General features: G+C 43.1%; 1 protein-coding gene across 1 annotated transcript in view; it reads right to left on the reverse strand.

Moving 5' to 3' along the window:
- The window catches only part of ADAMTS12 (ADAM metallopeptidase with thrombospondin type 1 motif 12), a 329278-nt gene that overhangs the window by 294273 nt on the left and 8039 nt on the right, over nt 1-26966 (reverse strand). Inside the window, exon 2 of the mRNA XM_073343691.1 lies at nt 22864-23225. Within this exon, the coding sequence (XP_073199792.1) occupies nt 22864-23225 (362 nt within the window). The remainder of the gene's footprint in view (nt 1-22863; nt 23226-26966) is intronic.

Genomic DNA, 26966 nt, shown 5'->3' on the forward strand with positions numbered 1-26966 from the left:
TGTAAGGCCCAAATCCTCAAAGGTCTTTAGGCTCCTAATTTCCCGTGATTTCAGTGTAAATACCTTCAAGGTTCCAGACCTTCACTTTTTCAGGCAGTTTCCACGTCTTCCTATGTGTCTGTACAGTGTCTAATGCAAATGGGCCCTGATCCTCTGGGCACTACTGCAATACAAATAATGATGGTCAATCTTAATAATGGTGGGTTAGTGAAATGAACTAGAAGGAGGGGAATCAGTTTTCATAAACATATAAGTGAAGGGTGTAACTGAACTATAACAATTACCAGGGCGGTGGTTATATAGTCAGATACCCTAGACATTAAAACTGCTCCTTACAGTATTAATATTCGATCCATGATTCTGCACAGCCCAAGGACTGAGAGGTGATGACAGCAAAGCAACTACACACCAGGCTGCCAAGTGGGACTACAGGTCAGGTCTGACATGCGCAGGGCTGTGACCAGGATTCCTTGTGGACCCACATGCTTCACAGTATGAGGAGGCCTTGCCTTCAGCCGCTTCTTCAAGACCAATAAACATTCCCTTCTATGATGACACCAAGGCTGGGAAGCCTGCACAATTCACCTCCTGGGCATTGCCATGTGCCTTTCCCTTCCTGTGGGCCAGGCTGATGGGGCCCATCTTATTCACTGATGTATTTCATCACCACCCTCCCGTCATATTTATCAGCACCCTTACTACAAACATACTGAAGTTTGTCAGAAGTGATGCTTATATGACAGTTCTAATAGAGTACATGAAAAAACAAGGCTCAGAGTCCTGCATATCTTACAAGTGTGATACTAAAGGGCAGGAGCAACTCTATTTCTGCTTGTTGCATTTGTTTTCATGCCTTATGGATAAACAGAGCCAAGTGCAATTTCTGATCCAGCCCCATGCTTCATTCAGTTAGAAAGTATGAAACATGACACTAATCTGAGACAGTACTGGACAGCTGCAATTTAGTGACCATGAACTAGAGGTGGAAACTAGAACAAAAAGTACAATGCAAGCCCAGAGGGGAACAACTGTGCAACTGCTTTGCCACAGAAGAAATTGAAATGATGAATGAGTCACTTTCTATCCCAGAGTCCAAAATACAAGGGAGAGCAAGAAATGTATTTCCACTAATCAGCAGAAATTGGGATTTTCCAGGGTTTTTTTTTAAAGTGCCAAGGAAAAACTGCATTACACTCTGGGTAAGGTCCTACAGTTCTTTTGTTTGTTTGTTTGTTTCCAGGCATTGATGAGTGTTTATTTTAAAAGGGGTGAAAAATCAGTACAAAAAACTAATTTCACAGTTTCCAGGTCAATATCAGGGTTAAATACTGGGGAAAGGGAGGGCAGAAAAATAAAACAGCAAATAGAGAAAATTAAATTGTTTAGGAAACCATTCTCTCTAATCCCCATTACAATAATAAAACTTCTTTTTAAAACAAAAACAGTTTAGTGCTGGTGACGTGTGCAGTTACGCTTGCTAGAAGGGGTTTCTGTGTGAATTCCAAGAGTCCTGGGTTATCGTAGCTTGCACCAGTTTTTTCAAAATGTCCAATGCTTTTTTCACCAGGGCTCAGAAAGGGTTTCCTCCAGTAACCAAAACTGGGTGACTATCCCCTGAAGGACACTGGAGAGAACAGACAAAGAAGGAGTACTTGAACAGAACCCTCATCACAAAATCACCATCTTTCCTGTCACAGAGGTGGGACACAGAGGCTGGGAGCCAGAAGAGAGCAGCTCCCAGTCAGTGAGTTACAGACGTGTGAGCAGCATGTCCTGTTCCCAGCCTGGGGGCATTAGGGGGCTCTGTCTGGCGGGCAAAGCGGACAGGGCTCTTCTCCAGGCAGTGACGCGTCCCAGGGCACACATACTCACAGGGGAAAAGGGTGCCTACCCAGAAGTGGAGAGGGGTTGGCAGGACGTGTACAGGGATCTGTGCCCTGGGGCTGTGCTGAAGTGCTGGGGTCAGGAGGGAACCAGTACTCCCTGCAGCCTGACACTGCAACAGTCCACAGTCTCAGCAGACTGACTGTCCATCTCTTTCTCCCACTATCCAGCTGCAGCAACCACCGACTGGCAATTACCCTCCCCTGTGCAGCCGTGCTGTGCCATGCAGCAGGGAGTCTGCAATCAGGGAGCTGGGGATGGAGGGAGGGTTCAGCAGGTACAAAATCTGGATAGAAATCAGAAAAAAAATTGGAATACTGGATTTTTCAATACCGGAGAATTTTTTGGAGGCTTTTGGTAGAAGCCAAAAATGAAGGGTTTTAATCTATGGGACAAGTCATAGTGAGATGCTGTGTGTAACTGTATCAGGAATGGACAGGTGATGAAGCCTCAGACAGTACTGAGCATTTCCATAATATATTGTCCCTGTCACTGCTACATGCTCCAGGGGTGTCGCTATAATTTGGCAACACTTGTAGAGCTCGCCATGTCCAGAGCTTATTTCTGAATAAGAAGAGCTACAATGACAGCGTTCGTGACTCCTGCCTTCCCGTATCTCGCCTCCACAGCGGGGAGAGTCATTCTACTGCAGACTGGAAAACATACGCCAGTGTTAATTTCTGGCTATCCTCTGGATTATATTCTGCTACATCCTATCCATAGAGGGCTAGTGCCAATTGGCAGACTAACCCAGGGTGAAGGGCAGTGCATTGCTGTGCGGTCTCCAGGTGGAGATTGCAACTCTTTGAGTTGCAGTCTCTTTCCCTGTCTCCGCGTTGCTCTGGGTGTGAGTAAATTCTGATAGGTCTGATGCACGATATGCTCCCTGATGTACAAGTCGAGCTACACCACCAGGTGCACTGTGGGGGTGGAGTCAGGGTTCTCCTCCCTCCTGTTCATCTGTTATTTCCTATGTGCAAGCAGCACTAGTCTAGGGCCCCAGTGCAAGGGAATAAGGACGTCTTATGCAGGCATATAGGCTGGACCACTATCTAGATCTTATATAGTGATTCTAATAGCACAGTGCACTGCAAAAACGAGAGCAGCTCATTGATTCTCCTGACTTGTGTCCCAGAGTGACCACAGCTGTTCCTTGGCATGGAGTTTTACTTCTCCTGGCCTAAGGGTGCTGGGCTCATTTTAGATTGTGTCTGTGCATTTCTGAACAATGCTACAAATATAATTACACAGGAAGATGTATTGCTCCTTTCTGAAGCTAGAGGTAGAAGTAACCATTTAAGGGACGGTTATTGACCAAATTATTGTGTCATCCCGCTCAGAGGTCAACTCGGAGACCTTACTGAAGGTCAGTAAGGTCTGCGAGTTGACCTCTGAGTGGGATATAGATTATTCATTAATATAGAACATGACTTTAACTCCTAATAATCCAAGTTAAATTTACATCTGATTGTTCAGATTATTAAAAACTTGTATTCCATGAGTGTGTAAAGCCCTAACCAGGATCAGGGGCCCCATTGCATAAGGCACTTTGCACACATATATGAACAAAATATTGAATATATGTCCTATAAGTAGCTTGTGTAGGGACAGATTGCTGCTTAGGAGCTGAAGCAGACAGTGCCGAGATTAATGAAGCAGAGTCAATGGCACAAAACCAAAATCTATTTTAATTAATGAAAACATCTCTGGGTCCCCTAAATTCTAGCATACTTGGCCTATCAAGGCCTAACATTTCAGAGCGTGGTATCTTATGATACTAACATCTAGTAACTGATCAAATACAGATAGTGCTGTCCTCCTTAAAATACTGGTACCTTGACATGTGGGGTCAACAGGATTTTCAGGTTCATGAAATATTTGAGGACTTTTGATTGCTTTAAAACCAATTATTATCAGAGACTTGAATAGCTTTGATAAGAACTACAGTGACAGAAAAAGCACTTTGGAAATTCCAGTTAACAAGTTTTAGCAGATAGAATCTAGTTCTTGTCATTTTTAAGGAGTTGTTTCTGACTACAAATCATAAATCAGTCACTAAATTACTCCTGATATAGTCCAGCCATACATCTGACCTATTTTGGGTTGCAAAATGCCTAAAATACTATTAGAGACAAGGTGGGTGAGGTCATATCTTTTATTGGAGCAACTTCTGTTGGTGTGAGAGACACAAGCTTTCAAGCTACACAGAGATCTCTGTGTTGTTTGGTAGCTTGTCTCTCTCACCAACCTCATCCACCTTCTGTCTCTGATATCCTGGGACCAACATGGCTGCAAGAATAATGATTTGCAGTGAATTCTTTTCTGCACACCTGGGAATTACAGACCATAAACACAGACACTAGCCTACTCAGATAATCCACACACCATCACAGAAGCCAGCATAGATATGCGCATGGGTCACTATGTGTCACAAGGTCATCTTTGTCCTTTTACACTGATCTGGATTCACTTCCTGTACACACGTCCAGAACCAAAGCCACACAAACATTAGTGCCTTGGAGAAGGTAGCAAAAATATAAATAGGTGTTAATTAAATAGGCTTGAGGGGTTATTGTAATGTTTAGAATTTTTAAATGAACTGTTCTTTTAAATTGAAATAAGTACCTGGTACTCAGGAGACACTTTGTCTGCCAGAATTTTCAGGGGCAGCAGACAGCAGCAGATTAAACCAAAGATGAAATATTACCAGTGGATGCAGTTTCAACCCTGATAGACCAACTGTGGAGTCTTCTAGCTGGCACCAATCGTTATTACTTAGCAGGCATGCTTCTGTTACCATTATAGAAACATGCATATACCTAATGAGCCAGAGTTTTTACAAAAGGAAGCCAAAGTATTTGTCAGTTGGTCTCACCAAAACAAGTAGCCCTTGTTCTCAGAGACTTAGCCAGTTTGCCTGATATGACCTGAATGAAAAAGATATTTGCATGAATTACTGAGATTCATTTAGCTCTCTGATTGAGTCCCATACAATCATGTTGCAAAAGAATTGTTAACCAACACATATGTTAGGTTAGTACATACCACATCATACAATGCCTGGCAGCCATAAGAGCTGACCTAGCCTATGTTTTTCCCAGAGTTCTGTTCACTCATGCTAAGCTACATCCCACAACACCCTGCAATACTACAGCTCAGCACTTGGCATAAGCAAATAGGAAACTTGTCAAAATCAAGATACATTTGTTCTATGTCTTAGTACAAGCTAGGGAGATGCTTTGTGGACCAAAACCTAGATAAGGAAGGTACAGAACAAGAAGTTAAGGAACTGGTGCAAACCGATGGGTTAGATTTTAGTGACATGTAAGAAGTTTTATAGCTTGTATAAATCAACCTAAAAATACTTGTAGCTGAAATGTGTAACTTTGGGAGCACACCTTCTGTGTAAGGAGAATTTATCAACGCTGCAGAAGATGGCTTCCCAGAAACTGGTAACATGTTGAACCTTTTTCATGTACTATACTATTTTTTACTTTTAGCAATAAACCTGACCGATATTGGTAAGTTGGTGTCTCGGGTACATATCAGAATGAACCAAAGTGTGGTCAAACAATTGACTATCCAGTTTATCCACAGAATCTATAAACTGGATGCTCTGTTCACGGCAGTCTGCATGGTATTTATGTTTTGAAGTCTCCGTTTTATTGAATATATTAACCGTAGCTGGTTATTTTTTTAATTTGGTTGTCTCTTATTTGGCTCCTTTTGCTACACACACTGTTCTGATGAGAGAAGCATCCAGTTTTATACCTCAGCCATTACAATCCTCCCAATCATAGGAACTCAGACCAGCTGCAGACCTCAGGCTAACACAGAGCCAGATCATTTACATAAGGAAGATAAACATCCTGTAGCCACATCGCCAAATACTCACAGGATCCCAGACAGTCATTTCCAGACAAGACTGTGCAGGAGAAATGCCTTTAGTAGCTTTGTGACAATTTATTGCACCCAAATTAATGAAACTGCTAGAGAAGGGTGGAGGGAAAACACACACACACACTCACATCTCCTCCAGTTAAGTGGACACTCAAAAAGTTCAGGCCTATACTATAAAATGTGGATTTTTTATGGCTGTCAATTAATCACAGTTAGCTCACGCGATTAACTCAAAAATATTAATTGCGATTAATCGTAGTTTTAATTGCATTGTTAAACAATGGAATACCAATTGAAATTTATTAAATATTTTGGATGTTTTTCTACATTTTCAAATATTTGATTTCAATTGGGCAGATGTACTTTGGAATGTTTCTATGCAGCCACTGAAGCACGATCAGGAGTAGATTAAGGCAATGAGAGGACAGGATATCTTCAAGCCATATAAAAATAAAAATTCAGTATTTGCAGAGAGAAAAAAAATGATGCTATTTTGAAGAACCCAGGTGCAATGTTCTATTGCCCTTACAGTTTACTACTAATATATTTATTTTAATCCATCCACCCTAATAGTTCTATTGAAATGCTAGATTTCTGGACTAACCCCTTGATATCGGTCAAAGGTGACATCTCACAACTGGAGTCATGTTACACCATCAGCAAAGGCAGCTGAACTCACACATACTGAGAACTCCAACAAGGTTCATCTGGTTTCAGAGTAACAGCCGTGTTAGTCTGTATTCGCAAAAAGAAAAGGAGTACTTGTGGCACCTTAGAGACTAACCAATTTATTTGAGCATGAGCTTTCGTGAGCTACAGCTCACTTCATCGGATGCATACCGTGGAAACTGCAGAAGACATTATATACACACAGAGACCATGAAACAATACCTCCTCCCACCCCACTGTCCTGTCCATACACACACAAACTCACTCTCCAGCTGGTAATAGCTTATCTAAAGTGATCATCAAGTTGGGCCATTTCCAGCACAAATCCAGGTTTTCTCACCCTCCGCCCCCCCTCACACAAACTCACTCTCCTGCTGGTAATAGCCCATCCAAAGTGACCACTCTCTTCACAATGTGTATGATAATCAAGGTGGGCCATTTCCTGCACAAATCCAGGTTCTCTCACCCCCTCACCCCCCTCCAAAAACCACACACACAAACTCACTCTCCTGCTGGTAATAGCTCATCCAAAGTGACCACTCTCCCTACAATGTGCATGGTAATCAAGGTGGGCCATTTCCAGCACAAATCCAGGCTTTCTCACCCCCCGCCCCCGGAAACACACACACACACAAACTCACTCTCCTGCTGGCAATAGCTCATCCAAACTGACCACTCTCCAAGTTTAAATCCAAGTTTAACCAGAACGTCGGGGGGTGGGGGTTAGGAAAAAACAAGGGGAAATAGGCTACCTTGCATAATGACTTAGCCACTCCCAGTCTCTATTTAAGCCTAAATTAATAGTATCCAATTTGCAAATGAATTCCAATTCAGCAGTTTCTCGCTGGAGTCTGGATTTGAAGTTTTTTTGTTGTAAGATAGCGACCTTCATGTCTGTGTGTGAGGGGGATGAGGGGGTGAGAGAACCTGGATTTGTGCAGGAAATGGCCCACCTTGATTATCATACACATTGTGAAGAGAGTGGTCACTTTGGATGGGCTATTACCAGCAGGAGAGTGAGTTTGTGTGAGGGGGGGCGGAGGGTGAGAAAACCTGGATTTGTGCTGGAAATGGCCCAACTTGATGATCACTTTAGATAAGCTATTACCAGCAGGAGAGTGAGTTTGTGTGTGTATGGACAGGACAGTGGGGTGGGAGGAGGTATTGTTTCATGGTCTCTGTGTGTATATGATGTCTTCTGCAGTTTCCACGGTATGCATCCGATGAAGTGAGCTGTAGCTCACGAAAGCTCATGCTCAAATAAATTGGTTAGTCTCTAAGGTGCCAAAGGTTCATCTGGACTGTCAGCTGGGGTGTTCCTGCAGACAGATGGGAGACAGACATCATTGGAGCCATTGAAGGTATCAGTAAAGCTGGGGTTTGGGCACTAAGGAAAGGAATGAACTCCCAAGAAAATGTTAAATAGAAAAAAACCTGCAGTGAATAGTGGTCCTACAGTTATGAACAACAAGAAGGTAACTTCTTCGTATCTATTAACACAGTAAAAGAAACATCTCTAGAAACCAAGCAACAGAGAAGGCAGGATAAAAAACACATGCACAGGAAACTCCACATTGTATGGGATTTTTTTCTAAGAGTACGTTTTTCTATATATGTAGTGTGTCTAACTGACAACAGAAAATACACGGCAGATATATAAAGGGGACCACTTAGTGGTTCCCTTTCCACATTTTGATTTTTTTTTTTTTAAAGCAGCACGAGACTCAGAGTTTAAAGGCTTCTTGCGTCCTGGCCAGGAAACATTCCCATCTGCAAACAAAGAGAGTTTCCAGGGGGCCTCGGGCCTTCTAGGGTGGCATTTTTCAGGCTCTCACAGTTATTTCCTTCTTCCTTGACTCAGCAAATCAAGGTTGCTGCTGTCCCATAGGTGCTAATGAAATCTAAACAAAGAGCTCAAACAGAATGGGGAGGTGTGCTGGCCTTCCATGGACAACCAGGATCTACCAGTTAATACAAAGGGTACAGAAACGTCACATGAGGAGGTAGGAGACTCAGTTTAAATAAATTTCATTTTAATGGAATGGGAAGATTTGGACAGAAGCCAAAAAAAAACCTTTTCCAGCTTTTTGCCCATTCTTAAAAGTGTAAGGAGCAGTTCCCTTAAGGAGAATGGGAAAGTGTTTGTGGTCAAGCAGAAAAGTAACCATTGCAAAAGTAGTTCTGTCTGGGTGAGAGGACCAATTATGATGGTCGCTGTACTCCTTAATAATGAGATACATCTAAAAGAACAATAATAAGGGGGGGGGCAGTATTTTAGAACTGCTCAGCACCCACAATTGGGGCATTTCTCTCAATAGGAACAGCAGGGAGCTGATTACTTTTGAAAGGTTTACCACTACGTTATTTGGTATTCTTTCAGGTGAAGGTAAAATGGAGAGGAGAGAAGCCTCGGGGGACGGGCGTGTGTGTGGTTGATCTGAGAACATAGTCCATTTCCTCAGGCCTAGCACTGGGGAGAGGATTTGGCTCTTTGACAGTGTCTGTTAAATAAGGATTTGTTCTGACACAGCAGTGTCTGCTCTTTTCATTTTCAAATGTACTCTGCGGCTGTGAAGTTCCATGTCAGTGAGCAAGGCTGAATTCAAATTGAGGCGGTCACTAGGGCAACATTTGGTGGGGCGGACAATGGGACCTCGACTCTGGTATAGGATTTGCTGTCAAATGTTTACTCATCTGGGGAAAGAGGAAATCATTAGCATTTCACAGAAACAGATTTACCATCAGCATACATTTCATAGCATTTTGCAGACAAAGAAAGAAGTTGTCGATTACCAATGTGTAGGCAGGACTGACAGTGCTATAGTGTGTGTGTGTGTATAGTCTTGCCCAGATGTCAAATAAATTATTACCAAGGCAACTGCATCACAGTTATTTTACCCCAGGATACACAATAATCTTTTTGCACTTCATACTATGTTGCTAAGTGTGAAACATTCCCTACAACCCTAAGCTAACATTCGGGACAGAGATACTATTGGTAAGCTACTAAATTGATTAGATTGTTTTCATAAATTATGGTAACTAAGAACAAAGAAAAAAAGTGAACAACTGCACCAAAGAGTGCTTCAGTGATGCTATATATATTTAGTGTGGGAAGAAGGCTGACATTGTGATGAAGGCACAGGACCTCTAGGTGGTACAACAGACCAGCTTTCCCTGGGCCACTTCCTGTACTCTCTTCAGTTTTGGGGGTGGTTGTGGCACTCAGCTTCCCTCTCAACAGAGTGTTGCTCCTACAGTCTCAATAGTTCAAACACTCTTCCCAGCTCACTTTCCAGTGTCTACCTGCTCCCCTTTGTCAGAGGGAAGGAGGGGGAGGAAAAGGGGATCAGGGTCTTGGCCTCCCAGTTGGGTCTTATCCACAGTCCAGACTCTTCCCAGAAAAACACACACATGCCTGCCTCTCCTTCACTCTCCCCATTTGCCTGTCAGCAGCTCCTTTTTTAGCAGGCCCTCCATTTCGAACATGCTTTGCAGCTGCTGAGGGGCTGGGCCTTCTTGGCCCAGTACTGCTCTATTACATCTTAAGTCTTAGTGAGGGGTCTATAAACCCATCACAGGTGGCAACACTACCTCCTCCTTCTGCTCTGATTTTGTGAATGAAGTTTTCAATTTTCCTTTGCTGTTAATTTAAAAAGTAGTTAAAAGGCTCAAAATTTAAAGAAAACATTCTGTTTTGGGTCAAACAAAGCATTCCGTTCAACCCAAAACAATTTTTGTTTTGGCACAAAAACCAAAAATTGTTTGTTTCAGGTGATCCAAAATGAAATTTTTCAGTCCAACCGGCAAATTAAAACAATGGATTACTTGCACAGCTCTAGCTTGCAGTGTCTCCCTGAGCTGAAGCTATCAGGTGTCGCTGAGCCTAGTGAGTCTCAGAACCTTAAAAGGGGATGGGCCAGGCTCAGAAAAGGAAGTGACAGCAGTTGGTTGGCCATAAGCCACCATAGAGCATTCCACAGGCACAAGAATGGATATTTTTATTTGATTTGCTTGTGTTCACAGTTGGTTTCTGTGTCATGTGTGTTGAACAAGAACCCTTTAACTAAATGCAAAATCTGTGAGAGGTCTGGGGGCAGGGGAGTGGAAGAGAGAGTTAACTTGGGTCTCCAGTGACATTTCTTTCTAGTTGTTCAGAACCTGGTCCTGCATGGCTGGAGTAACTTTAAAGAAAGCCTATTGCTTTATCTCTAGAAAAGAACTACAGCTATTTAAACCCCCCAAGGTATTATCTGTCAGGCCACAGATAGGCTAGACTCAAGATATGAAACAGTAGCAGCACTGGTTTCAGGTAAATATAAAAACAATTCTGGAATGATCAACTCATGAGAACACATGGCATTTGACTCCAAAGATTCTTCCCCCTAGCACAAACCTCTGAACTGTGAAGCTAGAAAATGTAGGATTGTTATTTAGTCCATGCTTCCCATTCACAACAATTCAGGAAATCATTTGATGACTATAAGAGCTCAGAAATCAAGAAAGTCAAATTTGTATAACAAACCTACTGATGTGTAAACCATCACAATTCACTTATGTAAACAAGACCACATCACACACACCTGCCCTCTGACGCTTCCACTGTCTCTCCTTTCATTGAAGTGTCCAGTTCAAAATTGTCACACTAATTTTTAAGACCCTCTGTGGATTTACTGCAGACTTTCTCTTCCCTGCCCTCTCCAGTCATCTGGCCCATCTCATAATTGGTAAGAAAAATCTTCTCTCCTCACTTACTCCTGTCATCTGAAAGTGTCTTCCTGGGGAAAAAAAATAATCTTTGCCTCATCAATTCTTCATCTCTGTAAATTTCATCTGAAGACTTTCTCCACTGCTTATACATCCTAAGGGAGGAGTGGGGAAATTAAGTCCGATGGGGAGTTATTCCACTCTGTAAGCCATTTGGGGATGCAGAGTGTACAAAAGATGCTAAATATAAAAATTGTAATGTAAAGTATAACAAAGTTCTTAGTACTTGCCACATTTCTCCATTGGTATGTACTGTAAACAGAGAAAGCATGATGGCATTCTGATAAAAAAAACAAGCAATATATTGTCGTCCTGGAGGAACACTGCCAGCAATCAGGCAGAAAGTTGTTTCGCATACATGGGTAATTAGAGAACCCTGCTACTTTATCAAGGCTCTTAATATGATTCACTCAATAGGTGCCCTCTGAAAATTACTAGAAAACTGATCTCCCAGCAGCAGATGGTTTATGTCTATATCCACTTTTTTATGAAGAAATAAGACGACTCCCAAAATGTAATGAATAGAAATGAATAGTAATAGCAATGTCATTGTTACATGAAAGAGTGATAGGATACATCATTTTAAATGCAGAAATAAGCTTCAAAGTAAAAAAAAACACAGGGGAGCTGAAAATCTGCTCCTTACATTTTCTCTATTTCCATCTATGTTACATCTGTATGATCTTTATGACAGGACATAAATCCAGGAGCATTTGTGCTCAGTGTGGTGAGGATTTGCTCTGATTACATTATTATCTGAAACTCGGAAAAACAGTAACTTACAAAAATGAACTGAAACTTAAAAAGACCTGATAGGAAAGTAAGTTCTTCTAGAGGCAAAGTTCATGAGTAGGAAATGCAGGTGTTAGCTGGGTAGAGGTCAGGTGCTTCTTTATGGCTCTAGCACTGTAGTCGAATGGTGCCTTACTCCATTTAATAGAGACTGTCCTAACTAGACAACAAGCATCTATTTTTGTTATTTCCTTGATTCCTCCAGAATCAGTAAAGCCAGCCAGACCCTTGGCCAACTCTAACACATAATTCGTCTCTCCACCAAATTGAAGATCTACAGTGCAGTGGTCCTAACATCTCTTCTGTATGGTTCTGAGACATAGACTCTTTATAGACAGCACATTAAACAGCTTGAGCAATTTCACATGTGCTCCCTCCACTCATTTGCTGGCAGGACAGCGTGACTATAGTGACTTTTAGTGGTTCTTCCCTGTCAGCCTCAGAGGGAGGTCACTACACCTCTCTACGCCACCTAGCATGCTAATCCCCTGTCAATTTGCTTTGTGTCAGTAAAGAGTCTAGGGCCCTGGCCCCTTGGGGCAGGGCAGGGCAATCAGCGGTCTTTAGCCCAGCTTCCTGGCTGAGGTAGATGGTAAACAGTCAGGCTAAAGCCCCCACAAAGCAGCAGTAGTCAATAATCCAGCACCCTGACTGGGGAAGACAGCAAAAAGAGGCAGGCTCAAGACCTCTGGGCAGGGCAGAGCAGTAGTGGTCTGTATAACCCAGCTTCCTGGCTGGGGCAGAGAGCAAACAAGCAGAGGCTGTCTGGTGTTGGATAAGTAGGCCGCCACCCCAGGGGTGGAGTCGCAGCAGAAGGTAGGGGTACCTGGGGCCACCCTACTCCACTGGGTCCCAGCCCAGGGTCCTACCAATAGCAGGTGATCCTGCCACTGGGTCAGTGGGGATCCTACCAAAACATACTAACTGTGGTTTCAGCAACACAGCCGAATGAATGTCTGGTTTCCCTGGGCTACTTCTTATCCCTACCTGTTTGTAGGGCTCTGTTGCTTGCAGATCCTCAGTATCCTCGGGATACGCAGCAGCCAACAGTCCCAGTAGCTCCTTGGGGTACTCGCCTGGCGCAGTCCTGGCAACTCCCCAGGGTATTCAGCTGACATAGTCCCAACAGCTCCCCTCCCTTGGAGTTCTCCTCCAGGGGCACGGGTTGGCACATATCAGTCCCTGGTCCAGGAGCCAGCAACAGGGCAGAGCATCTGCCTCCTTCCCTTGCTCTGATCCAACTGAGCTGAAGGCCCCGCCTCTTATACTTCCTGTTCCACCCCACTGCTTCCAACGCGTGGGGTGGGCCCAGCCTAGCTCCGCGCACCGGGGGGGAGTGATTCCTCCCTGTCAGCCTCGGAGGGAGGCCACTCCAACTCACTACTGTGACCAATATGAAGGTCCTTGAGAGACCAAACACAACCAGCATCAAGGAAATGGTACTGAGAGCACAATTTGACTGGACACTTCATCAGAATGGAGGACCACTGCCACCCAAAACAGCTCCTGCATGGGGAGCTGAGGCAGGGCAAAAGAAAGAAGGACCATCCCTATAAGAGCTTCAAAGATAACTGGAAGAGCAGTCTCCAGTGCGCTGGTATCAATCTTACAGAACTTGAGCAAATGGCACAGAACAGGACTCACGGATGGTCTTTGACAAGATTAGCATGCAGCAGGTTTAAGCGGGATCGATGAAATCGTCTCCAGGCTGCACGTGAAAGACGCCACAGAGCCACATTATCAAACATCATGGATACAGACTCCCCACGTCCTCAATGTGGCCAACTCTGTGCATCAGGATTCTGACTTTAGAGTCATATGTGAAGCCATAGATGAGAATTGGGTCAGTGATGGACTACTACTACTGTAAGTTCTCATTTGTCTTGCCAAGCTACCCAGAACATTGGCAGGCAAAGAGCACCACTGGTATTACTGTTCAGTATTCAGCTCATTTGAAACCTAAAATGTTATTCTAGCCAGACAGTGGCTTAGTCATCTACACTCTTGACCCCTTCCTCCCAAAGATACAAGTCATGGCTCTGGCCTTCAGGAGTATAAATTGAGTCATAGGTAGTTTGCTCTGCAGTACTTTTGGATGAGGAGTAAAATTTTCCAGAGTGCCTAAGGCCCAGAGGCACAAAAGGACTTAGGCGTTGCAATGCTGAGCATCACAACACCTAACTTTGAGGCACCTAGAAGATCACAGGAAAAACACTGAGTGATCACAAAGTCCAAGTTAGGCACCTAGACTCCCTTTGCAATGCATGGGGAGAGACAGGCGCCTAAGGATGCAATCCACAAAAGCCAGCGTACTAGGCAGGGAGCTGCCTAAGCTAGCAATGAGAGATGCTGACAAGAGGGGTGTGTGCTAAGCCCCATTCCTCTCTCAGAGTTCAGTGCCTTAGTCCAGGCTGCAGAGAGATGCCTATCTCTGCTAGCAATCCACAACCAGGAACCCCTTTCCCAGCATCAGGCGACTTAGTTGTTTCAGGTAAGAATGAGTTTGGTGCTTGCCTAGCTCCAAGCAAAGTTGCCGGAGGAGGTGCCTCCCTCCTAACCCTTAATCCAGGGCCAGTTCTAGGGGTGGGCAAGCAGGGTGGTCACCCTGGGTGCCATCTTCCAGAGGCCTCTGTGCCACTCAGGTTCTGTTTGCTTGTTTTCGGCTTGGGCTCTGGGGAGGAGGGGGCTGAAAACATTTTTATCCTGGCCAGGTAAATAGCCAAGGCTCCTCTTTTTGCCCTTAGCCCAGTGGTAGGCTACTCACTGGGATGTGGGAGGCCCCTAGTTCAAGTTCCCTCTCTGTCTGATGAGGAGAAGGGATTTAAACAAAGGTCTCCCACCTCTTGGTGAATGGCCTAACCACTGGACTACAGAGTAACTCGCTCTTTTTCTGGCCCAATTAATAGTTAATTATTCAATCAACATGGAACAACTTCAATAGAAGAGATTGACAGAGACCCACCTAGTTCAGTGGTTGGAGCACTCACCTGAGAGGTGGGTGTGACATTGCACCCCATAATGCTTTATAGAAATATGCTTATGAGTGTAAATATGACCTACCTGGAATATGTTTTATGCTAGATATGCCATGTAACATATCTTTGCAAAGGTTATGTTCTACTGAATGTATTCATCCTATTTGTATGCATGTATCATTTTTATATCTGAAGTTATGAGCATTGCATCTGTGCTTGTATTTAAAGTGTTTGCTGTAGGAAGCACATGAGGCAGATTTGGTCAACATAGTGTGAAGGAGTTATTCTAGTACAGTCAAACCTCGCAATATCTCGCGATAACGCGAATTCGGATATAATGCGATCATCAGTTGGCTCCCCTTTAAGGCCGTAATACTGTTCGCGTTTTGCCGGAATACTTTTTTTACGACATTTATAAATAAACCGCGTTCTTCCATTATGGATACAACAGTTCGCAAATGCAAGTCGTTTTCTGCCCAAGAGAAATTGTATGCCATGGATCAAGTAAAGAAGGGCAAACAAGAAACTCAGCTTGCTAGAGATCTAGGAATTAGCGAGTCCACTCTGCGGGGGTGGAAAAAAGAAGAAGAAAAGCTCCGTAGTCTACCCTGCATTCTTGAAGAGGAAACTGGTTTACAGAGTAAAAAGGTCAAGTTTGCTAATGACAAAAGCCTGGATTCAGCCTTGTACCAATGGTTTCTCCAGGCTCACTTAGCAGGAGTTCCCATTTCTGGCCCTATTCTGAAAGCTCAAGCAGAGAAATTTGATCTCCTTATCAATGGAAATGAATCCAAATTTAAAGCGAGTAACGGCTGGCTGGACAGATTCAAGAAAAGGCACACTATAAGCCAAGTTCTTGTGTCTGGGGAAAGCCGCTCAGCTGATAAAGAGGATGCCAATTCCTACCCAACTGAGCTTAAAAAGTTGCTGGAGGAAGGTTGCTACACAGCCGATCAAGTTTACAACTGCAATGAGACTGGTTTATGCTTTAAAATGTTACCCGATCACACCCTCGCAACCAGGACTGATAGTCAGAAATGAAATGAGAAGGCTTTAAGCAGAGGAAGGACCGAGTCACTCTCTTGTTTTGTGTCAACAAGTCTGGCAGCCACAAAGTCAGACCTCTGATGATCGGAAAAGTGAGATCTCCCAGATGTTTTCATCATGTTAATATGAAGGCCCTTTCCTTTGAATACACCAACAGCAAGAATGCATGGATGAATATCTCCATATTTCAAGATTTTTTCCATAAAACTTTCGTGCCAGCCACTCGGGCTCATTTACGAAAACTCAAGCAGGAGCAAAAAGCTCTCCTACTGCTGGATAATTGCCCTGCCCACCCCCCAGTGGAAAATCTTGTCAGTTGTGACGGCAAGATTAAAGTCTCTTATCTCCCGAAGAACACTAAGTCATAAATCCAGCCACTGGACCAAGGCATCATATCGGTATTTAAGCAAAACTATCATCGCAAAATGATCAAGCAGATGGTATCGGATAACAGCTCCTCCGTCAATACATCAACTCCTACCAGGCCTGACACACTCACTATACTCAACACATTGCTTTCATAGTATTTACCCAAAAAGGGTCATGTGAGATGTCTAATGGAAGCTTATCTCATACTGATCCTCCTAAAAGTTGTGGGATGTATGTAGGGGTGATATTTAAGAAGTTGTATGGATGTACTGAAATGTGTTTAGAATCTGTGTGCCAGGCAGGGTTCACAAGTAGGTTTTACCAGACAAAGGGCAATCCACTTTGTCTCTGATGTGTGTGAAGCAAACACAAAACATGTAATGTCTAAAGGAGAAACAGGTTGACATGGGGACATGATCTCAACATTGCAGCAGGGCACCAGGAAGGCATTTTAAAGGACTATTGAACTATAACAGGGGGGTGGAACAACACTCCATTATCCATTTCACGGAGGAACACCCTTGGCAGAGGGGGGCAATTTGTGAAGGAATGAATCCTAGATTGACTGAAAACCAGCAAGCTCTGCCAAAAAGCTTTGAGGGTAAGAAACTGCTTTAGACAAGGGTTGTACCCTAGCAAGTGTTAGTCTCTAGAAAGCTTGTTATATTTTTGTTTTATTTGTAATCACTTCTGTTTTCATTAGTCTGACTCAAAACTCACTTGAATCTGGGGATCTCTGTTTTTTGTTCATAAACCGATATTTGTTTTCACTATAAATAGACATGTGTTGATATAAAGGTCCTGAAATCTCAGCTGTAACTGTCCACCTGTGCGTATATGTCTCTTTGGGGGGGGCTCCATAGTGGGGCTCCATTCTGAGAGTGTCCAGTGCCAGGAGCTGAATGCTACCAGGGAACACTCTTCACGGGGGTTTCAGGGATTGGGGTACGTCTGATGTTAACCTGCAAAGCAAGATAGCAAAATAGGACTGGTAGAGTCCTGAAGTGAGTGCTTGAAAAGCTGGTGGTATACAAGAGCTGACATCCAGCTACCACAGGATAAACACCCTCATGTTGAAGGCAAGGGGATAACAAGATGACAAGCACCCCAAAAAAGCATCACACCTAGGCACTTAGGGAACCTTTATCCAGGAATTTTAGGCACTGACTGAGTTTAAGCACCTACATGGTTAGGCAGTGGCAAGAGGGGGTTACAGTGGTGGCTAAAATTGGTGGCTAAAACTGGCTAAAAAGTCTGGGGTTTAGGTGCCTACATAGGTTTGTGGATCTGGGCCTAAGTAGCTTAGAAGCCTAGGACCATTGGCTTTCAATAAAACTTAGACTCCTAAATCACATAGACACTTTGGAAAATTTCACCAGAGACTTACAAACCAGGACCTTGTCTGCTCTGCATGGACATTAAATATCCTGGTCGCAGCCCTGGACCATTGTGGGGTCAACCTCAATCATGGAGTAAATCAGAGCACCTCCCAGGGCCAGTTCCAGCAGCAGGGAATTGTTGTAACATAGGCGTACCTTAAGCTTGCCCTCTTTTCCCCAGACACAACCCTGGCACTCATGCTCAGAAGAAACAATAAACATCAGAGCCCAAGCAAGGACATTTGTCCACTGACCTGCTAGGCAAGTTTAGGGAAGCTTTGCATTATCAAAATCATAAGCATTGCCAGACTAGAGCAGACTCAATATCCACATAGACCAGTATCCAATCTCTGACGATGGCCAGCATCAGATGCTTCACAAGAAGGCGTAAAAAATCTGCAATAGGGAGACTTGGGAGAATCTGCTCCTCACATTAGGTCTTATCCTGATTCCTAATAGTTAGAGGTTGGTTTAAGCCCCAATGCATGAGTTTCAATATCCCTTCCGAAATGTGCTATAATTAGGACAACTCCCATGCAGTCTTGGATAGTGACCCAGCACATCTTGTTCATTTTAAGAACACTTTCACTGCAGATTTGACAAAAACGCAAAGAAGGTACCAAGGTGAGATTTCTATAGATAGCTACAGCACTCAACCCGGGGTTTAAGAATGTGAAGTGCCTTCCAAAATCTGAGAGGGATGAGGTGTGGTGCATGCTTTCAGAAGTCTTAAAAGAGCAATGTAGTGGGGCAGTTATCCCGCTCTGGGGGAGGGAGGCTGGGCTGATTGGGGAGGCAGCTACAGCTGGGGCCATGCCCCAATCAGGCCACACCTGGCCCTGTTATAAGGGCTCAGGGAGGAGCTGGGTCATAGTCTCTCTCTAGCTGTGGAGAGAGAAGGATCTGGTGGCCTGGGAGCAGGGTACCAGGTGCAGAGCAGTGCTGGGGAAAGGCAATAGAAGCTGGGGAGCTCCAGCCTGGAAACTCCCCAGGCTGAGGCCTTGGGTAAGGCCAAAGCAGGTATTGGCATTGCAGAAGTGCAGCCTGGGGCTAGGCAGAGGCAGCTGGTCCTACCCCCTTGCCGATGATGAGTAGCCATTACGGACTGCAGTCTGCCCCAGTGAGAGGGGGCTAGATGACTGGCAGTAGTCACTGAGGCAAGATGGGGTTAGAGGGATGGGGGTTCCCCAGGGAGGGGAGAGCCAGAGGGTGGGGATGCTGTTGGGGCAGAACCCTGAGGTAAAGGTCACTGGAGTCCTGAGAGGGACATGGGGCCTGAGGCAGGTGAGACACTGGCCAGCAGAGGGCGCTCTGGAGCTGGACATGAGCTAATTCCCAGGACGACCAGCAGGAGGCGCTGAGCCAGTAAGTCGTCGTCTCGCTACAAGCAAAACTCTGATGCAGAAATTACAGAACCTGAAGCACCAAAAAAGAAAATCAACCTTCTGCTGGTGGCATTTGACTCAGATGATGAAGATGAACATGCATCGGCCCACGCTGCTTTGGATTGTTATTGAACAGAAACCCGTCATCAGCATAGATGCATGTCCTCTGGAATGGTGGTTGAAGCATGAAGGGACATATGAATCTTTAGCGCATGTGGCATATAAATATCTTGCAACACCAGCTACAACAGTGTCATGAGAACACCTGTTCTCACTTTCAGGTGAATTGTAAAGAAGAATCAGGCAGCATTATCTCCTGCAAATTGTAACCAAACTTGTTTCTCTGAGTGATTGGCTGAACAAGAAGTAGAACAGAGTGGACTTGTAGACTCTAGAGTTTTACATTGTTTTATTTTTGAATGCAGTTTTTTTGTACATAATTATACATTTGTAAGTTCAACTTTCATGATAAAGAGCTTGCACTACACTACTTGTATTAGGTGAATTGAAAAATACTATTTCTTTTGTACAGTGCAAATATTTGTAATAAAAAATAAATATAAGGTGTGCATTGTACACTTTGTATTCTTTGTTATAACTGAATATATTTGAAAATGTAGAAAACATACAAAAATATTTAAATAAATGGTATTATATTATTGTTTAACAGCACAATTAATCGCAATTCATTTTTTTTAATCATGCGATTAATTGCGATTAATTTTTTTAATTGCTCGACAGCCCTAATAGTCATATAAATTTCCAATCCTTTTTAAAATTTTGCTAAATTCTTGGCTGCAATGAGTTCCACTGTCTAATTATGTGTTGTATGGAAAAGTATTTGTAACTATCAGTTTTGAATTTGCCACATTTTAATTTCACTGACTGTCCCCTTGTTCTTTCCATTTTATAACACAAAGCTCCCAACCTACTTTCTGTGTATCATTCATTTATTTGATACACTTGTATCATATTACCTCTTATTTGTCTTCTAAGGTAAACAATCTATCAATCTCTGTTCATATGAGAGGTTTTTCCATGACCCAAATCATTCTTACAACCCTTCTCTGAACTCCTGCTAATTCTACAATTCAAACATATGTCAGCTTGGTAATGTGTACAATGTGGTGCTAAGCAACCCTGTAATTTATAAATGTTATCTAAACTCAGCCCAGTATAATGCAGGTTCGTGACTAATTCAGTAAGCAAAACAATACAAAAAAACAAACAAAAATCCCACATCGCACAATGTATTCCCCAAACAGGAGGCTTCATAACAAATATATTCAATCAAAAATTTAGAACCCATGACAACAAACTCTGATGAACCTTAAAGTTCCAAAACCTAAAACTTGTTCATGCTGCTTTAGTTCTCAAAACTAAAGACTTCACGCTGTCAACCTTACCTCACAATTGCTCAGTGGGACTATTGGTGCAGGTTACTATTCAGTGTAAGAATGGAAGAATCAGACACAGAGTTCATGGACAAAAGTCTATGTTTCCGACATGGCATTAACTTGAGAACCTTACTCATACCCCAGTATGCAAGAGAATAATGCATTAGAATACCATTTTTCAAAAGCACCTAAATCCCATTGAGTTTCAATGAGACTTGGGCTCATACGTGACTTAGAACCTTTTGAAAATTTACCGTACATTTATATACTGAATCTTTTTAAAATGCACACCAAAGGACATCTTAGCATGTTGTTGGAGACAGCATATTTGGAAGGAAATCGGTATTCAAGCCATAAAGAATTAGCATTTCACTCAAGTTGTACATCTCATGGATATTAATGTAAAATTGCTGTGGAGGTAAAAGACCATTCATCAAAAGAACCTAATTGCTTTTGACTACCTTTTCCTATCAGACACTCTTCTCTATAGCCTAATTGTCGCTTCATATTTCTAAAATGCTCCAAAAAGACTTTGACAATCCGACAGACAACAATCTCTGCCTTTTCACTGAGCAATATTCCATATCTTATTTAAACATATAGCATTGGAAAACCTATTTTTAAGAAGAGTGCAGCTGTTGTTTTTCAGTACTCTGTCATGTGCTACTCCAAGGACTCCAATTTTATCTGTAGGAGACCAATTTTCATGTGTGTCCAGGCTATGTTAGAAGCCCACAGGGGTTTCTAAAGCTTTGGAATAGCAAGGAATTTCTTTACATATCAATAGACTGGGGAAGGGGGAGGAAATTCTTCACAGATGTTTATCTTGGCACAATTCATTTTGCAGAAACGAAAGAATTCAGGCTTGAGAGTGAACTCTGGTCTCTTGTTCTGCAGGCCATTGCAGACTGAGACATGTTGCTCAAAGTTCTGGCTACCATTGTTGTCTTTCAGTAAACCAAACAGTCCTGAAGAATCTTACTCTGCTGCCTGTTTGATTTCCCAGTTTCAAATAAGTTAAACCCTTGCAGATTAAATTCTGCACTTGGATGCGGACACCCAGCTGCCGCCAAAGTGAATGGGAAAAATATAACAATTTATTTGTCCATTTTCCAAAGCTTTCATGTGTTACCCAGAAAGATCAAGAAGGTCATGGGTACCAGAGGGTTGCACACTGTTGCTTCTGTAGACCAAGCTCATTGCAAAGACCATGGACTCTTTGCATCCCTCCATTCACCCCACAAGCGCACAGTATGCCAGGCTCCCATTCCCCTCTATTTCAGGGACTCCCAACAACCCATGCCCCTTCCTTCATGACAGGGGCTCTCTGTGGCCCCCAATTTCCCTCTCCCGTCATACCAGAAACTCTGAGTATCCCCCTTTCTCCCATTCTCCTCACATGTCAGCAGCTCTCTGTGCATCCTGCCCCATTTCCTTTCTCCTCTACCATGCTAGGGGCTCTATGTGTCCCCTCATTCCTCCCTACTCCTCTCTTTCCCTGCACCATTCTCATTTTCTGACTTGGGGGGGAGAAGCCTCCCAAGGTGTTCACTCTATTGAAACAATGGGCAGAGTAGAGATGGGGAGTCAGCCAGTTCTTTGACCTATAGACAAGTCCAGAGATGGTGGAAGCTGCTGGCTCCGCTAACCAGATCCAAGGAGCTCCACGTGCCCCCCACGTCCTGCTTGTGGTTTTCCATTTTTCACCAAAATGAACAGGATTCTTCCCACTGATGCCTAGAACACTCCCTGAAATTTTGGAATTGGTAGGATGTGGCATTCAGAAGTTATTGCATTACAGGCAGACAGAGAAATGCCTTCCAATTGAGCACAAACCCTTGCTTTGCTTATCTAATAAGCAGCCAAAAACTGAACTAAAGTTCAGCTGAACCTTTGGACATTGAATGTCAGCGTGGACATTGAATTAGAAACCCCATTATACGCTCTCATGAAATTTCTGGTGCATCTGAGCTTCAGCAGTGCTAAAAATATTGTCCAACAAGAATAAACACTTCACCTCTCAGACCTAATCTAAACTAGAGCGTGTAGAGAAATGGGAGATTTTAAAAAGTTGCAAACTTTTGTACCTTTCCCACCCTACAAAAAAAAATAGCTTTAGATTTGGTTTAAAGTTTGTGTGAAAATTCAGGCTGGTTCTTATTCAAGTGATACATAAATGCAAGTTATTTTATTCAGACTAGTTCATCTAGTGTTTTAACCAAACACATGCACACCTCTGGCTCACTTCCAAAGAGATCAAAATCATCATGGCACCACGATGCAAGACCACATCACTTACCAGCCCATTGCAAGTGCTGATCACTGCTGGTCCATTCCCAGAATTTGGCTGCAAGACTGTACCAATGAGGTGACATGAGGTTCCTGAGTAAGGTACAATCTTTGCACCAGTGTGGTTCCCGTATCTCCTTTCCAGTACATAGTTAGCAGAAAGGAATCCTTGATGGACAGTCAAGTTAAAAAACAGATCCTTCTCCTTGTGGTTAATTTTATAATACACAAGGTTTTCCTTTCTACTGAAGTCTCTTTTCCTCCTGGCATCTGAGGTGTGATGGTGTAAACTGTAAGAGAGAAAATGGCCGCTTGCATCTACTTTTGCAGGACCAACCATGTGGTATTCTTGCAGTGTCCGGATAAAGTGCTCTGGGAAAAAAACAAAGGGAACATTTTAGCTTTTCATAGAATCAAAGGCCTGGGAGGGACCTCAAGAGGTCATCTAGTCCAGTCCCTGCGCTCATGGCAGGACTAAGTATTATCTAGACCATTCCTGACAGGTGTTTATCAAATCTTCTCTTAAAAATCTCCAATGATGGAGATTCCACAACCTCCCTAGACAATTTATTCCAGTGCTTAATCACCCTGACAGTTGGGAAGTTTTTCCGAATGTCCAACCTAAACCTCCTCTGCTGCAATTTAAGCCCATTGCTTCTTGTCCTATCCTCAAGAGGTTAAGAAGAACAATTCTTCTCCCTCCTCCTTTTATGTACTTGAAAACTGTTATCATGTCCCCTCTGTCTTCTCTTTTCCAGACTAAACAAACCCAAAATTTTCAATCTTCCCTCATAAATCATGTTTTCTAGACCTTTAATCATCTTTTGTTGCTCTTCTCTGGACTTTCTCCAATTTGTCCACATCTTTCCTGAAATGTGGCACCGAAAACTGCATACAATACTCCAGCTGAGGCCTAATCAGCACGGAGTAGAGCAGAAGAATTTCTTCTCGTGTCTTGCTTACAACACTCCTGCTAATACATCCCAGAATGATGACTGCTTTTTTTGCAACAGTGTTACACTGTTGACTCATATTTAGCTTGTGGTCCACTATGACCCCCAGATCCCTTTCCACAGTACTGCTTCCTAGGCGGTCATTTCCCATTTTGTATGTGTGGAACTGATTGTTCCTTCCTCTTAAATGGAGTACTTTACATTTGTCCTTATTGAATTTCATCCTATTTACTTCAGACTCTTAGGATATAGATATTCAGACCTGTCTGTAAAGGCCTATACTCTAAGAATTTAGGTGTATTCTTATCACTTGGCTAGTTATAGAGGTATAAAAGAAAGAATCAAAATCAGTCTGCCTGTGTAAGTTCCTTCTCTTACTGTGACAGTCTGAGGCCCTGTTCTTAGGCTAAGGCCTTTGGCTAAGCAACAGAGGCAGCCATAAGTTGGGAAGCGACCGGTCACATCCTCACATTCCAAACTAGTCACATTGAAAGAAGGTGCTATTGGGCTGTTGTCATAAATATAAAGGGAAGGGTAAACCCCTTTGAAATCCCTCCTGGCCAGGGGAAAGCTCCTCTCACCTGTAAAGGGTTAAGAAGCTAAAGGTAACCTCGCTGGCACCTGACCAAAATGACCAATGAGGAGACAAGATACTTTCAAAAGCTGGGAGGAGGGAGAGAAACAAAGGGTCTGTGTCTGTCTATATGCTGGGCTTTTGCCAGGGACAGAACAGGAATGGAGTCTTAGAACTTTTAGTAAGTAATCTAGCTAGGTATGTGTTAGATTATGATTTCTTTAAATGGCTGAGAAAAGAATTGTGCTGAATAGAATAACTATTTCTGTCTGTGTATCTTTTTTGTAACTTAAGGTTTTGCCTAGAGGGGTTCTCTATGTTTTTTAATCTAATTACCCTGTAAGATATCTACCATCCTGATTTTACAGGGGGGATTTCTTTATTTCTATTTACTTCTATTTTTTTATTAAAAGTTTTCTTGTAAAAAACTGAATGCTTTTTCATTGTTCTCAGATCCAAGGGTTTGGGTCTGTGGTCACCTATGCAAATTGGTGAGGTTTTTTATCCAACATTTCCCAGGAAAGTGGGGGGTGCAAGTGTTGGGAGGATTGTTCATTGTTCTTAAGATCCAAGGGTCTGGGTCTGTAGTCACCTAGGCAAATTGGTGAGGCTTTTTACCAAACCTTGTCCAGGAAGTGGGGTGCAAGGTTTTGGGAAGTATTTTGGGGGGAAGGACGCGTCCAAACAGCTCTTCCCCAGTAACCAGTATTAGTTTGGTGGTGGTAGCGGCCAGTCCAAGGACAACGGGTGGAATATTTTGTACCTTGGGGAAGTTTTGACCTAAGCTGGTAAAGATAAGCTTAGGAGGTTTTTCATGCAGGTCTCCACATCTGTACCCTAGAGTTCAGAGTGGGGGAGGAACCTTGACAGCTGTTAGGAATACAATCCTGTCCTGATAGTGCCTATCACCTCCAGAGAAAGGGAAGTGCCTCGAAAATGTAAAAGGAAACTTAGTTTGATAGCATCCTGTCTGGCAAGAACTCACTTATCAATAGCTGGGATGTGAAATCCTCACTTCTGTATTGTTTTGTCATTATAGTTTCCACTTTGCTATTGTTTGTCTGTATAATCTCTGTCTGGTTCTGTGATTGTTTCTGTCTGCTGTATAATTAATTTTGCTGGGCGTAAACTAATTAAGGTGGTGGGATATAATTGGTTACATAATCATGTTACAATATGTTAGGATTGGTTAGTTAAATTTCAGGAAAATGATTGGTTAAGGTATAGCTAAGCAGAACTCAAGTTTTACTATATAGTCTGCAGTCAATCAGGAAGTGGGTGGGTGGGTGAGATGGGAACAGGGAATGGGGGTAAGGAAATTGGAATCATCTTTTGCTAAAGGGAGAAACGGGAAAAGAGAATGGGGATGGGGAAATTGGAATCATGTTTGGCTAAGGACAGGAATGGGAACAAGGACACAGGTGTAAGGCTCTGTGGTGTCGGAGCTGGGAAGGGGGACACTAAGGAAGGAAACTGGAATCATGCTTGCTTGAAGTTCACCCCAATAAACATTGAATTGTTTGCACCTTTGGACTTTGGGTATTTTTGCTCTCTGTTCATGCGAGAAGGACCAGGGAAGTAAATGGGTGAAGGAATAAGCCCCCGAACACAGACCATTACTCCAGTTTGTCCAGATCATTTTGAATTTTATTCCTATCCTCCAAAGCACTTGCAACTCCTCCCAGCTTGGTATCATCTGCAAACTTTATAAGTGTACTCTCTATGCCATTTTCTAAATCACTGATGAAGATATTGAACAGAACCAGACCCAGAACTGATTCCTGAGGGACCCCACTCATTATGCCCTTCCAGTATGACTGTGAACTACTCAAACTACTCTCTGGGAACAGTTTTCCAACCAGTTTTGCACTTATAGTAGCTCCATCTAGGTTGCATTTCCCTAGTTTATTTTTGAGAAGGTCAAGCAAGACAGTATCAAAAGCTTTACTTTTATACTCCAAATCTTTTATCATTTCAGAACTCACATACATGAAAGGGAAACTTGTGGGGGAGGGGCTGATTCTCCACACCATTCCACAGGCATAAGGGGGTGCTGTGCAGTGCAAAATCAGGCCTGACTACTTCAACAGCTTCTCATTTGGGCTTTTTACACTCTCCCTCCTTAACACAAACCTTAAAAGCTTTAAAACATTTCTCCCATTCACATCCTTTCACATTTCAAACTCAACATCAATTCTCTACCCTACACACACACACACACACACACACAGAAGGGGGAGGGGGAAGACATAGAGAACCAAGTGCTCTCTCCTGAAGTTTAATAAGTTTTCATATTTGTACTGGTGGATTTAATTTAAGCAAACAGAGATTTAGAATTCACAGAACACCCACCATTAGCTTGAGCTGTTAAAAATATGGCCTAAATTACTCTGAGGTGAGCCCAGTCTTGCTCCCACTGACTTCAGGAGCACAACTTCCACATACACCAGTGGGAACAAGAATGAGCGCACTGTCACTATTATCAGACTCCAGAAGGGGGAAGAAGTGAGAGGCAAGAATGCTGTGAATTAATATCCAATACTAAGCAACAGCTACTACCTATTTACTACTCAAATTGAGGTAACA

Source organism: Lepidochelys kempii, chromosome 5 (assembly GCF_965140265.1).
Source record: "Lepidochelys kempii isolate rLepKem1 chromosome 5, rLepKem1.hap2, whole genome shotgun sequence".
NCBI classification, from domain to species: Eukaryota; Metazoa; Chordata; order Testudines; family Cheloniidae; genus Lepidochelys; species Lepidochelys kempii.